Source organism: Echinops telfairi, unplaced genomic scaffold (assembly GCF_000313985.2).
Source record: "Echinops telfairi isolate 266 unplaced genomic scaffold, ASM31398v2 ScPeMD7_23;HRSCAF=83, whole genome shotgun sequence".
Classification (NCBI taxonomy): Eukaryota; Metazoa; Chordata; class Mammalia; order Afrosoricida; family Tenrecidae; genus Echinops; species Echinops telfairi.
The window spans coordinates 49,019,610-49,034,641 of record NW_022103920.1 but is presented as its reverse complement, the minus strand read 5'-3'; the positions used below and the strand labels follow the sequence as shown (position 1 = coordinate 49,034,641).

General features: G+C 36.9%; 1 protein-coding gene across 1 annotated transcript in view; it reads left to right on the top strand.

The window, feature by feature from the left end:
• The window catches only part of PCLO (piccolo presynaptic cytomatrix protein), a 393,696-nt gene that overhangs the window by 233,947 nt on the left and 144,717 nt on the right, over positions 1-15,032 (top strand). The window contains exon 8 of the mRNA XM_045288647.1: positions 7,269-9,444. Coding sequence (XP_045144582.1) covers positions 7,269-9,444 — 2,176 coding nt within the window. The remainder of the gene's footprint in view (positions 1-7,268; positions 9,445-15,032) is intronic.

Below are 15,032 nucleotides of genomic sequence, written 5' to 3'. Positions count from 1 at the left end.
GTACCGCCATTTTGAAATTATATTCCAACAAAACTCTTTTGGCTGTGATGTTAATAATATTGCTCAACAATTCATGCATCCTGTTAAGTAACTTTCTTTGGCATGAGAATCTGGATCTCTGGCTTTGTTACAAATTTCTTGGCATAGATCAGTGAGCACTTTCAGCATTGCATCAATTTATAAAGTTTATCAATTGATACTTTATCAGTGTCTGGAGCCTTGTTTTTCCACTAGCTCCTTCAGTGCAGCTTGGACTCCTTTTTTCAATACTATCACTTTTGGATCACATGCTACCTCAGACATGATTGACACCATCGACCAGACCTTTTTGACATGAATACTCTGTATTTTTCTACTATCCTCCCTAAAAGCTTTCTGCATCTTCAAATCTTGCCTGTTGAACTTTTCAGTATTGGAGACTTGATTTTGCTTCAGTTCCTTCAGCTTGAAGGGCGAAGCTGCTTCTCATTTGGTGTGAGAACCCTCTCTGCACATTTCACTAGAACACTTTACTCTCTCACTTTGAGCTGCCCTTTCAAGTTTTCAGCTCAGCTCTTTATAACATCGTCTTTGCGTACACACCATTGTAGTCCTGTGTATTACATCTATTCGGGTCCATATGGATAGCTATTGTTTCTTTGTGGAACAGAGGTGTTTGCCTCGAAGCAGTCATTGGTCTCAGGAACCTCTATCAGGCAACCACAGGAGTGGGCCCTGTCACGAAGCCCGGGCCTTCCAACTATTGATCCTTCTTTGATTCCACTTTGCGCGCCCAGTCACCAGTCCTGACAAGTACACCTGATCGCATCGTTTATCGATGTCAGACTGTCGAATTGGTTAAATGTTTTATTTATTCATCTTTGGCATTCCTTGTTGGTTGTAAATTTTAACACTAGTCATATTAATAACTGGTCTTCTTCGTAAGATAATGGAGATTATCCTATCACTGACTGACTTTTACTTCAGGTTAGATCTTGAGGTGCTCTATTTAATGAGGACAGTACCACCATTCCTCTTCAATTGCAGATTCTCATCATGGACGACCATATGATTATCTGATTCAAAAGAGTCAGTGTCAAGCATAAATAGCCATGGTCTTGTTGATCTGTAACAAATTATTTGCCTACGTATCATTAGTAAGGCCAAAACTAGGCCAGTAACTATGTCACGGAGAGAATAAATTTCTCTGCTGAATCATTGCTAGATTATATCTATTTCTTCTGAATTATCTGCAGGGTCTGTCACATTATCATCGAAGGAAATTACATTTTTCTATCACAATCTTCTCTTTTACAAAGGTACACTGATTGCTACACAGTACGCTGAATTGCAAGTCCTGGCCTGTGGTCGCACATTTAGTTTGATGGTTTGTCCTGCTCTTTCTTATGGTATTTGTAGCTTATTTGGCCAGTATTTAATAACCAAGGTTCCTCTCTTCATCCGTAAAGGAAGACAGCTAAGAATTTAAAATTTTAAAATAGACACAGCCCACCACCCCTTTTCTATACATTTTACTTGCTGGACGCCTATACGTACAACCCATCCTGAATGTATTTTCTTCCCACAGGGATTGATACACCACTAGGTTCTGCTGAGCTTAAATTAAGGAGCTGTTGGGGCTTAGTGGATGAAGAGTTGGGCTGCTAACCACACAGTCAGTGGTTCACAGGCACCAGCTTTTCAGGGTATCTCCTGTAAAGGTTTGCACTCTCTGAAACACTGAGGAGTGGATCTGCTCTGCCCTATGGGGTTGCTCTGTGCCACAGTTTCCTCAGATTGCAATGGCAAGGCTCGAGTTAAATCAGATTATCTTTAGAATTTTTCTAAACATTTATATCTCACACTGTTCTTCATTTAGGCAATATTCTCCTCTTCAAATTCCATCCATTCTTCAAGACCCAAGCCTTTATTGCGTCTTTTCTCATTCACTCTTTCTTCCTTTCTCTATGCTGAAAATAGAGGTTTCTTCCTTGAGGACACTGTATACGCCATTTACATGTTCCTCGCATTCCCCCATTGCCTTGTTTCACAGATGATTCTTTTTTTTTTTTTAATTGTTCTGTCTCTAGAAGACTATCTCTTCTTTGTATATACACAGTATTTTGGGCTATTAATAAATCTTTGTGGAAGTATACTTTTTAAGAATTGAATATACATCTTCATCATGTAGAAATAAGGAGGCATACAGGGAGCAAAGTTATAGAAACATCTTAACTATAAGTAAACACTTGGAGGGAATGAGTTGCTGGGCCGGGAGGCTCAGGTCCTTAGTCTAGGGGACACGATTGTTAATTGACATAGTTCACAAAGATGATCTTCCACATCGTACATTGGAGAGTAGCAATGAGGTCGTCCATAGTTGTAAGACTATGTCTGTCTTACACAGCTGTCTAAGGGACAGCTGCTGATCCCTCCCCATCCAGAGGAAAGAAGGCTGATGAGCACAGAAAGAGTCCAGTAAGCTAACGGACCATGTAAACATCAGTCTCCACAGGCCTGAGACCAAAAGAACTAGAGAGTGTTTGGGTACCATTACCTACTGCTCTCGAAGAATCACATTAGAAGGTTCTAGATAGCTCAAAAGTTAACACACAGCCGTTGAGTCACTCCCCATTCTTAGTAACCGGTAGGACAAAGCAGAGTGGAACCGAGGTTTCCAGGACTGTTAATGGTTACAGAAGCATAAAGCCTCATCTTTCTCCCAAGGGATGACAGGGAGTTGGCAACTGCTGCCCTTGCAGTTGCAGCCCCACTGCTAGATAAGAGTAAGATAAAAATATGAAACAGAGCTCCAAATCATCAAAGAGACCAAGCTTCTCAACTGAATATAGGTTGGTGGAGCTCCAAAGACTGTGGCCCTTTGTCACATTTCAGTTCTGGAACTGAACGCAACCCCACCCCACCACACCCCAGCTCATACCACCAGCACCACCACCACACCTGTGGCTCTCTTCTCAGCCAAAACACTCTCAAGGGGAACAATAGCAGTAGGGGAATCAACCATGGAAGCAAAGGGCAGCATTTACCCAAGGATAACGTGTAGAGGGTTAGGAAGCATCGAAGAAAAGAAACAGCAACCACATGTAGGAATTATGATACATGATGGTACATTGAGGGGATTATAATAAACGAGATGAAAGAAAAGGTGTATGAGTGATTGAATGTAAAATTGATTATAAACTTTGTAAATCTTCACCTAATTCTCATTAAAATTAATAAAAAGAAAATAAACACAAAAACTAAAGGGCCTTCTTTCATAAAAATATGCTTATAGAACTGAAAGCAGAACATAGTTTAAGACACGCTATCATATCTTGATGAACATGACGAGCAGGTCTGGCTTTCTATAAGAAAATGAAAAATAAATTCTGTAGCTCCATAGCAGTACAGTGTTTAGACAAATATATTTGAGATTGGCAATAAGAGCTACAACAGACTGAATTTCTTCTTACAAAATATTATAACATATTCCTGATGTATGAGTTCTTTAAGGAAAGTTGTTATTTTTAATAAATAGTAAGGCTTCCCCTTACAGCAAGACTTGAATGCCTACTAAGCTTTTCCTAATAAGCTCCTGTAACACAAAGGGTGTCTTTATAATAAAGTCCTGTTGTCATTTCAGAAGGATAAGAATATCTTTTCAGATGACAATATATTTCTAGAACACTCCCTGACTGTACCAAGATTAAAATTCCTTCAGTAAGATTAGAATTCTGAAACTGGGGGACTGATTTTTTTAGAAACCAAGTATTTATCCACTTTTTATATTTGTGCTATTTTCCAATTCCTTTGATTTTTTTTTTTTGCATGTAAAATTTGGAAGTTAAAATATTGAGAACCAAGCATAGTTGAGATATGGAATGATTTAGTAGATAATTTTATTGAAAACAAAAACTCTGATGATTTTTTGAGCAGTGATGATTGTGCAACCAAAGACTATGATTGAAATTGCCAATTTGGGTATATCCCATTTATATAACATGTTTGGTAAAGCCTTGAAGGGAAATGTTGATAGATCTATAGATCAATCTGGACCAAGAACTAGATTTTACTTGTTTGGGGAGGATACTGGAGATGGCAATCTCAATATAGTTTAAAGAGAGCAGTGATTAAGTCTTAAAGGAACACGGAATAAGGAGGACCAAAGAACTGATGCATTTGAACTGTGATGCTGGAGAATAGTTTAAGGACCCTGGGCTGCTAAAAACACAGACTGGTCTGGCTTGGATGAAGTTCAGCCAGGGTGCTTCTTAGAGGCAAAGATGATGAGACTTCAGCTTACATACTTTGCACACATGGTCAGGAGAGACCAGTCCCTGGAGAAGAACATCATGCTTGGTAAAGTAATGGGGCAGAGAAACAGAGGAAGACCCTCGACAAGATGGATGGACATAATGGCTGCGTCAACGGCACTCACACATAAGAACAATTGTGAGGTTGGCACAGACAATACAGCGTTTCATTTTGTTGTGTGTATGCTTGCTAGGGGTAGACAACGACATTGCTATGGATAGGACTGAATGACAACAACAACACAGCACAAAGAGGAGGCACAGAGTCTGGATAAGGGAGGCCATTAGCATGAGGTCAAAATGGCATCCAAGAATTCACAGGCAAGCTGTTAGTTAAATATGGCATGGGACAAAGGAAGCTGCCATGAATTTATGATTGGTGGTGCCAATCAGTAATTCAGAGTTACAGGTGAGATTAGAGAAGCAGAAACAGAACCTTGATTGGGACCATCTATATCATTTTATGATCAGACAGAATTTAAGGGAAACTATGTGAGTCTGCAAATGGATTTTGGGCTGTCACTGCCATCCATTTACAAATGGAATGCTCAGAATTTAAGCTCAAATACACGACTAATTTACTTCTTAGACAAATCAATAATACTATCACCATTAACCTCTTTTTACAAGTAAACTGGGGCAGAGGATTTCAACAACTTGCTGAAGTTCTCACAGTTCAAAAGGAACAGAATCAAGATGAAAACTTGAGCATTTTGGCCCACACTGATTTTTTTATCCCTCTTTTGCACTACTTCTTTCATTGAGGCTATAATGTAGACGTGTGGTCTTTGACATTGTGACTACTTCTACACTCAAAAAACTCACTACCACCAAGTCAATTCTAACTCACAGGGAACCTATTGGATAAAGTAGAACTGCCCCCGTGGGTTTCCAAAACGGTAAATCCTATGGGAGTAGAAAGACTCATTAATTTCCCTGTGGAACATCTCGTGGTTTCGAGGTACCAGCCTTATGGTTAGCAACCCTGGGTATAGATTACAATACTACCAAATTAAAGTCAATAGAGTCATTACTGACTCAAAATGACCCCCGGTGGGTTTCCAAGACTGTCTGTAACTGTTCACTAGTGTGGAAAGTCCAGTCTTTCTCCCATGAAGCTACTGATGGTTTTGAACTGCCAACCATAAAGATCACAGCCCAACGTAACCCCTATCCTACCAGGGATCCCAAAAGTGAGTATAGGAACACTATTTAGATTTTTGGAGACTCTGATCTGCTAAGGATGCCTGGCGGCATAGAGTATTATGTGCTGGGTTGCTAACTACACAGTCAGCCGTTCGAAACCCCCAGTAGCTTCTAGGGAAGAAAGATGAGGCATTCTACTCCTGAAAGAATTACAGTCTTGGAAACCCACAGTCACCATCTGCTCTGTCCGATGTGGTCACTATGAATCAGACTTGAATCGATGGTAGTGGGAATGAGCTGCTACAAGGGCCCTGATAGCATAGTGGGTTACATGTTGGGCTGACAACCACAAGGTCACTAGTTTGAAACCACTCCTGTATAGAGTAATACCCCGGAAACCCACAGGGGCAGCTGTACGCTGCCAGATACGCTTACTCTGAGTTGAACTGGCTCAATGGGAGTGAGTTGGTTGACAATGTGTTGAGATAATCTGCTAGTCTAAATCTTTGATTTCCTTCTATTAGCTTTTTCTATTGATTTTTTTGGCTTATGTTCACGTCTCACAAAATAATTAACACAAGTCATGGATCATTAAATATCAACACAGTGGGGGACAATTTAAGAAATTTCCAAAATACCTGGGATGCTTCTTATCCTAGGTCTTTGTGGGAAATTATTGATATTACATCAACTGCTCTCTCAAGTGAGGACTTTTAACATAAGCATATGCAAAAATTATAATTTGTAAAAGTGCATATAAATAATAACAAGAACTGATATCAACCTCTGTACCCATTGAGAATTAATCTTAATGTCACAAATAGCCTTTGTTATGTTCCCCATAATTTTCCTTAGAAGATTTCAGATCTATTCTCATTCCTAACAGCTGATTTTGATAATTGCACTTTTTGAATCAGAACCTTTAAACTTAATTATGACAAGCCTTTTTATTTTACTCTTTCATTTCTTTATTCTGTAATTCAAATACATTTATACTGTTTTGCTTTTATAGAATATTTTTAAAGTTAATTTTCAAAATGTACTTCACTCTCCAGATATATTCTCTTTACCTCTCTTTGCACCATTCCATACTTGTATTATCTATCTCCTGTGCATTTTCAGTATGAAGATAGGCATTTAGTTGTGCATTAATTGGTGGGTGTTTTTAACTACTACTGAGAAAGAGAATACTTTCTTTGAAATGTATTTATATTATAACACTTCCAAGATAGCATAATTAAACATTCTGTGAAACCATTTCATAACCTAATCACTTAAATAACATACTATGAACACTTAAAATTTTAAACCTTAAGTTTTGAATTAACAAATATTAATAAAATGCTGATGCATATACAAAATATAATGAATACATTTTAAGGAAAAAGAATGTTATTTTCAGTCTTGATTGTATACTGTTATATTAAAAATCTGAAAATCTTATTGTTAGAGTTTTTATATAGAAACCTTTTAAAGTTAGTATATTTTTAAAAACCTTACTTAGATATATTTTAAGATATAAATCATAGTTTATATTTAAAAATGCGAGATAAAATATTAATGTTTATACAAATGAATATTTTTAAAAGATTTGAAATGTGGATTTAGCAAACATAGTTTATTCTTGTTGCAGGAGTTGTAATAAGTAGCCAGTTTAACTAGAAAGGAAAAGATATGTTTCAATCAATTGCCTTTGTAACCAATATTTAAAATTAAACCCCCAAAATTTAGTGTGTTGTGATAGCTAAATATGTATATATGAACTAAATCTAGTTAAATATAAATAATTTGTCTTGATAATGGCGTATTATTGTGTTTACTTAATTGTAGACGAAAGGTTCTCAAACCATGACATCCTCTGGCACCCAGAAAAAAGTGAAGCGGACCCTGCCGAATCCCCCTCCAGAGGAAACGTCCCCGGGGACCCAGGCCGCATATAGCACAATGGGAACCGCTTCCAGAAGGAGGATTTGTAGAACCAACACGATGGCTCGAGCCAAGATTCTCCAGGACATCGACCGGGAGCTCGACCTTGTGGAAAGGGAATCGGCAAAGCTTAGGAAAAAACAAGCAGAACTGGATGAGGAAGAAAAAGAAATTGATGCCAAACTACGGTACTTGGAAATGGGTATTAACAGAAGGAAAGAGGCATTGTTAAAGGAGCGAGAAAAGAGAGAGAGAGCTTACCTGCAGGGAGTGGCCGAGGATCGCGATTACATGTCGGACAGTGAGGTGGGCAGCACGAGGCCCACGCGAATGGAAAGTCAGCATGGCATCGAGCGACCCAGGACTGCTCCCCAGACGGAATTCAGCCAGTTCGTTCCCCCACAAACCCAAACCGAATCTCAGCTAGTTCCTCCCACCAGTCCCTACACCCAGTACCAATACTCGTCCCCTGCCCTTCCTAGCCAAGCCCCAACTCCCTACACCCAACAGTCCCATTTTCAACAGCAAACTTTGTATCATCAGCAAGTCTCACCCTATCAGACTCAACCTACCTTTCAAGCTGTGGCAACAATGTCCTTCACCCCGCAAGCACAGCCGACGCCAACCCCTCAACCTTCTTATCAGCTGCCATCGCAGATGATGGTGATACAACAAAAGCCACGGCAGACCACATTATATTTGGAGCCCAAGATCACTTCAAACTATGAGGTGATTCGCAACCAACCCCTGATGATAGCGCCGGTGTCTACTGATAATACATACGCCGTTGACCACCTGGGCAGTAAGTATAATAGCTTAGACTTGAGAATAGGTTTGGAGGAAAGAAGTAGCATCGCGAGCAGTCCAATATCAAGCATATCTGCTGATTCTTTCTATGCAGATATTGACCATCACACGCCACGAAATTATGTCCTTATTGATGACATCGGCGAGATCACCAAAGGAACAGCTGCGCTGAGCACTGCATTTAGCCTTCATGACAAGGGTCTGTCTAAAACCGACCCCCTCCTAAGAACCTCGGGGACACGGAGAGCTCAAGAAGTGACAGATTTCCTCACACCGTTACAAACCTCTTCCAGACTGCACGGTTACGTGAAAGCAGAAGAAGATCCCATGGAGGATCCTTATGAGCTGAAACTTCTGAAACACCAGATCAAACAAGAATTCCGGAGAGGAGCAGAGAGTTTAGACCACCTTGCTGGGCTCTCCCATTATTACCATGCGGATACTGGCTACCGACATTTTCCAAAATCCGAGAAGTACAGCATCAGCCGACTCACACTCGAAAAACAAGCTGCAAAACAGCTACCCGCAGCCATTCTTTATCAAAAGCAGTCAAAGCATAAGAAATCATTAATTGACCCTAAAATGTCCAAATTTTCCCCTATTCAAGAAAGTCGAGATCTTGAACCTGATTATTCGAGCTACATGACATCCAGCACTTCATCTATCGGTGGCATTTCTTCCCGAGCAAGGCTTCTTCAAGATGATATCACTTTTGGCCTTAGAAAAAATATTACAGACCAACAAAAGTTCATGGGATCATCCCTTGGCTCGGGACTGGGCACATTAGGAAGTACCTTACGGTCAGCTGTACAGGATGAGGCCGATAAACCCTACAGTAGCGGCAGCAGGTCCCGACCTTCCTCTGTGTATGGCCTGGACTTATCAATTAAAAGAGATTCTTCCAGCTCTTCCCTAAGACTAAAGGCTCAAGAGGCTGAAGCTCTAGATGTTTCCTTTAGCCATGCATCATCCTCTGGTAGAACTAAGCCTACCAGTTTGCCAATTAGCCAGAGCAGAGGAAGAATCTCCATAGTGGCCCAGAACTCGGAAGAGGAGAGTCCTCTGAGTCCTGTTGGCCAGCCCATGGGAATGGCCAGAGCTGCGGCTGGGCCTCTGCCGCCGATATCTGCGGACACCAGGGATCAATTTGGATCGAGTCATTCCTTGCCAGAGGTGCAGCAGCACATGAGAGAAGAATCGAGGACTCGAGGCTTTGACCGCGACATAGCATTCATCATGGATGACTTCCAGCACGCCATGTCAGACAGCGAAGGTAAATGGGGTCTCACACTGCTTTGTTCCTTACAAAACTCAGGCTCTTATTTTTTTGCATGTTTGATTTTACTTTTCCAAGGATGGATTCTGCTTGTCTTGACGTCTCTTTTGCATGTTTACATCAATTTTATTTCTTGTAAATGGAAATCTTGTCCTGTGTATAAATTTAGTAACATGTTTTTCTTTATTTCCTTTTAATTTATTGTGTTATTGTTCTGTTTCTTGGCTGTTTGATTTTAGTGTTCACTTTTCTAAAACCATTAACGAATAATTCTGTCAAGAAAATATGGTCATCCTTCCAATCTATAGTTGGGAAGTTTTTCATTGTTCTTTTTCTTTGACTTTTAAAATGCATCTTAAAAGTTATTTTTCAGCTTCTTTCAGTTTGTGAGATGGTTAAAGTTAGAGAAATTATATTTATGCTAAATTTTATAATAGAAAATGTACACTTTTCATGTGATCAATGATATTAATTTAACAAATATTTTCTTATGTAGAATTCTTGGAAAAAAATCTTTGGTTTTGGTTTAATGCAGAATTTTTCAATAATCTTTAAATAAAAGATGTCTACTCTCACATTGTTCACTGTAATTGTCAAAGTTATACATTTTGCTTAATGTGATAGAAAACGTAACACTAAATATGATTCTGAAAATTAATAATATTCTAAATACATGCAAATCACTCTTCATATTTTAAAATGGAAGATTTGAAAATTAATTTGGAATTGAAACTTGCTGTTGTGCTTTTTTAGGCTTTCTCCTGACTGATTTTTTGCATCATCCCAGTTTTTCTTTGCTGTAAAATTTTGTTTGATATTGCAGAAATATTTTAAGAAAAATTTATACTTAAGTAAACTCTGACTTAAAGTTGATTCTTTTTTTTGTTTAAGTATGTAAGACTAGAAAGATTTTAGGAAATATTATAGTCCACGTCTCATTTTGAAGGAGAGGGGAGAGAGGTAGGCAGGTGTGAAGAACCTGGCTCATGGGACTTCTGTCTTTTTATTATTATTATTACTCCTCTGTAGTTTCTACTTGGGTGGAGATGGAGTTGGAGTCCTGGAAATGAATTTTCTGATAAAATAAAAGCATTATTATTACATTCCTTTGGAGACTCCAAAAGCACTGTTCTAATATAAGCAGGCCTCCTTTTAAATCTGACATCTTTCCTGAGGACTCACAGTAAATTCATGTTTTCATTTAAAAAACAACAACAGGATTTTCTTTCTGTGTCTGTATTTGGACCCACATGATCTTATAACTTCAAAACTAGAGTTGGACACAACTAATCACTGCATCTCAAGGAAGGCAAACAACTTTTCCTTTTGAAATTCCAATGGAAAAAAAAATAACTTTTTGATTTTTTTTCTTCTCTAGGCTATTGGGTTGACCATTTTTACTGAAAATTGGCCTATCCAAAAGAAAAAAACAATTTCAATTTGACTTTTTAAAATTTATCCAGTAGTTTAAATGATTGGGCATGATTAAAACTAGCTTTGATATTATATGGAAAGAATCTCTACATTTTTCTTCATTTGTTTTATAGTCTACATTTTACACACATTATCTATGTATAAAATGTTGAGAAAGAATAAGTAGTCTTTTTGTAACCATAACTGTAAAATAACTAAGATGAAAAACTGTAGAAGGGACATGACATAAGATCTTACAGCTATGTGTACATGAGAAACGTATCTGGAGAAAATTTGACAAACTCAGTTACTCATTACTGATGTTTTCTCATCTGTATGCCAGACATACAGATGTTTATAGAGATCTCAAAATGTGGCATTTATTTGCATACAATGACATGATTACATATTTTTCATTTGTATTTTGTATGATGTGTACTCATAGATATGTGTACTCATAATGGACTATATAAAAATGTTTTTGGATTAAATAAATTTTACAAGATCATGCAGTATAAAAAATAATATATGTTTAAAGGGTATAATAAAATAAAATTCTAAAAATAATTTTCAAAACATTTTAATTAAGCAAATAAATCTATTTATAAAGATATATTAATATAGATTACAGAAATGAGAACTCTGACAAATTGAATGATATATGTAACATTATGTGCGTGAATTGTGCTTAGCTTTAAAAGATGTACGTCATAAAATATATTTTCCTTGCTTATATATCGTGTACGCATATGACTTTTTTTCTGTTTAGTAGTGTTCTACTTATTTTTGCATCTTGGATTTCTGGGGTAATTGAAGGAAAAGTTGGAATAATTTTTCTCAGTTACAAAATTCATGCCATTTATGAATTTATAAAAGACTTGCTTTTTGTTTTAATGAAATTTACCAAATATAGGCTATGCCAGTTATATTTGCTAAAATATAAATCATGCTAAAATAACTTTGACTATTTAGTACAGTGGTTCTCAACCTTCCTAATGCCATGACCCTTTAATACAGTTCTTCATGTTGTGTTGACCCCCCCCAACCATAAAATGATTTTCGTTCCTACTTCATAACTGTAATTTTGCTACTGCTATGAATCCGGCGACCCCTGTGAAAGGGTCGTTCGACCCCAAAAGGGCTCGTGATCCACAGGTTGAGAACCGTTGCTCTAGTACCATGTAGACAAAACAAATATAACTGATTCAAATAATTTGTTGCGTGCTTTCTATGTATTTGATTAAACTCTAGGTAATACACTATAAGTTGTTTTTCAAATGTATACTATATTACTCTAGTAAACTTAAAGCACTAAGTAAAATCTAGGCAGTTATTATTTACAAAGCTTAATGTTTATGGCCATCACTTTAAAATTCACAGCTTGATATTAAGGGGCAGGTGATTGAGGTAAATACAGAGCTAGAAGTCCTTTTCCTGGTTCAGATTGGAGGAAAGTCAGCTATAATTAAACTATCTTTACAACCACTAATATTATGTTAAAATAGTCTTTCCAAATGCACTCCATGTACTTAAAAGAATCAGTATACACAAAATCTTTTTGAAATTGTTTTCACCAATATTGGACACTGAGGATAATTAGACTGTTTGGGTAGCTGTTGAGCATAAACCACGCAAGCTCACGGCCATCGGGTCTGTGCGATTCACAGTAAACTGCAGGGCAGAGAACTGCTGTGTGTCCCAAATACCTTAAGTGCACTTTTAAATTAAGACTTCTTTTTTAAAAATCAGCTTAACAGAAGAGAGGAATTTTATTCTATGGAAAATAATTTAAATTAATTTCTATTATTACTATGTAGTTGAAATATTGAAGCAAGGCAGATGCTATATAGTTATCTAAATAGTGAAGGTAGAATTCAATCAAAAGTCAGATTCATTCAGTCTGGCTGTTTTTGTTCATATATAAATTCCTACACAAAGACATTTACATTCAATTACATGTAGTAATTGATTAGTATAAGAAATAATTGAAAATCAAAGTAATCAGGATTAGAAACAAATTGACTAAATTTTGATCAAGTTAAGATTCTGACTAATGTGGGTAGACACACTGAAGGAAAATGAGCATGTTTTAGAGATTGATGTTCAAATTGCATTTAGAAAAGTTAAATATTCAATATAATTTATTCAAATAAGTATGTATTCTTTTAAGGAGACAGTATATAATAAAAATAATAAGTAATACAGTGTAGTGTGAGTTGTGCTTCCTAACCACTTACTTCCAGTAAGTTATTAGACTGATGATTAAATTCTGGATTTCGTTTATATTTTACTGATCAAATTATATTACCCTTATTCTTTTTCCATAGTTTTAGTCACATGTGAAATTAACACTGTAGGGAAACACAGTAGATTTTAAATAGATTGTGAAAAAAGGTTTGTGAGGGACCAATTTATGTTTATTAAAACGTGCTAATCATGATTAAGAAATTTTTATAATTAAATGATGAATTATTCTATGTTCCATTCATTCAAAAATGTTTACTGAATGTTAGCCCTGCACAAAACATTATTTATAATGTTGAGGGAGGAAAGAAGAAAAAGGAAGGTTTTCTCTTGAGCACCAGGCTAGAATCTAATAGGGGAACGAACCACATGCCAGGCATGATTGGATGTATTTGCTCAAGTCGAAAGCTGACTGAGCTGTGGCACATCTGTGTTCATCAAGGGAAAATGCTGCAGTTAATTAGCAACATTGGCCAATGGCACAGGAGATGTGGAGGTAAGTAGTGAAGTATATGCTGTGGGTTTAACACTCCTGCCAGCAAAGATTATGAAAATGGCCAGGGGAACAATATAGTGCCCCCAATTTGGGAGTAAAGAGAATCAGGCTATAAACAGAGAAAGAAGAGAATGAATAAGATAGAGAAGAGCCATTTGGTAGTATAACATTGTGAACGATAGATGGAGAAAGCGTAAGATTGGCAGCGGCAAATCATTCAGGATGAACTCTTGAGAAAGAGCTGCTCTACTTTCCATTTAGGGAGAAGTGAAGTCTCTCTAGAGACTATTGACCATCGTTTTATAAAAAGTAAAGCGACTTTTAACAAGTGAAATATTATGTATTAGATTAAACATTTTTGTCTTTGTTTAATAACATTAAAATTCCACAAAAGATGCTAATAACTGAACAGAATAAATGATTTAAAAGAATAATTGTAAATATTTTACATGAAAAAATATTTTATGCTGTCAAATTGTCCTATTATACAATTCAAATAACTCTTCAGTTCTTAATTCAGTGATCTCTTCAGAATTTTAAAGTTTTATTTAAATATTATAATAGATAGCTTTTTTAGCGGCCCTGGTGACACAGTTGTTCCATGTTGGCCTGCTAACCACAAGGTTAGCAGTTCAAAACCACCAGCAGCTGTGAGAGAAAGATGAGCGTTAGAGTCTCTGAAATCCACCAGGGCACTTCTACCCTGTCCAATAGAGTCTCTGTATGTCAAATAAACTGAGTGATAGGGGGTGAATAGATAACTTTTTAGCATTAGATTACCAGGTGCTCTTAGAAAAAAAAATTGTTAACGTTTGCCCAGTACACACACTTTAGGGTCAAGTCCAACATCTCTGCATTGATACCAGGTTGGTACAATATTTTTCTTATATTTGGAGTGGAAAAGCGTCAAGGATGTCAAGTAGGTAATGATAGAATGAATTTTAGTAAGAGATCTTCGCTTGTTTGCATATTCAATCATTCCCTTATTTCTTTGTTCTTTCCTCATACCTGTTGGAGCACCATCTATGTGGTAAAGAATTTGTTAAGCCTTGCATTTTTGAAGCAACTTTGAAGTCAGAAAGAAAGCAGAAAAGTTTTTGTTTTTTTTGGTTTTGTTTTATTGAACCAAGCACCTCCTCTTCTTACGTATGTTTCAATTAAGTAATTTTTTTTAATCATTTTATTGGGGGCTCTTACAACTCTTTTAACAATCCATACATCAATTGTGTCAAGCATATTTGTACATATGTAGCCATCATTCTTTTCTAGACATTTACTTTCTATTGAGTCCTTAGTATCAGCTCCTCTCCCTACCCCTTTGTGACCTATTGATAAGTTATAAATTGTTATTATTTTCTTTTTTTTTAATCATTTTATTAGGGGCTCATACAACTCTTATCACAATCCATACACACATCAATTGTGTAAAGCA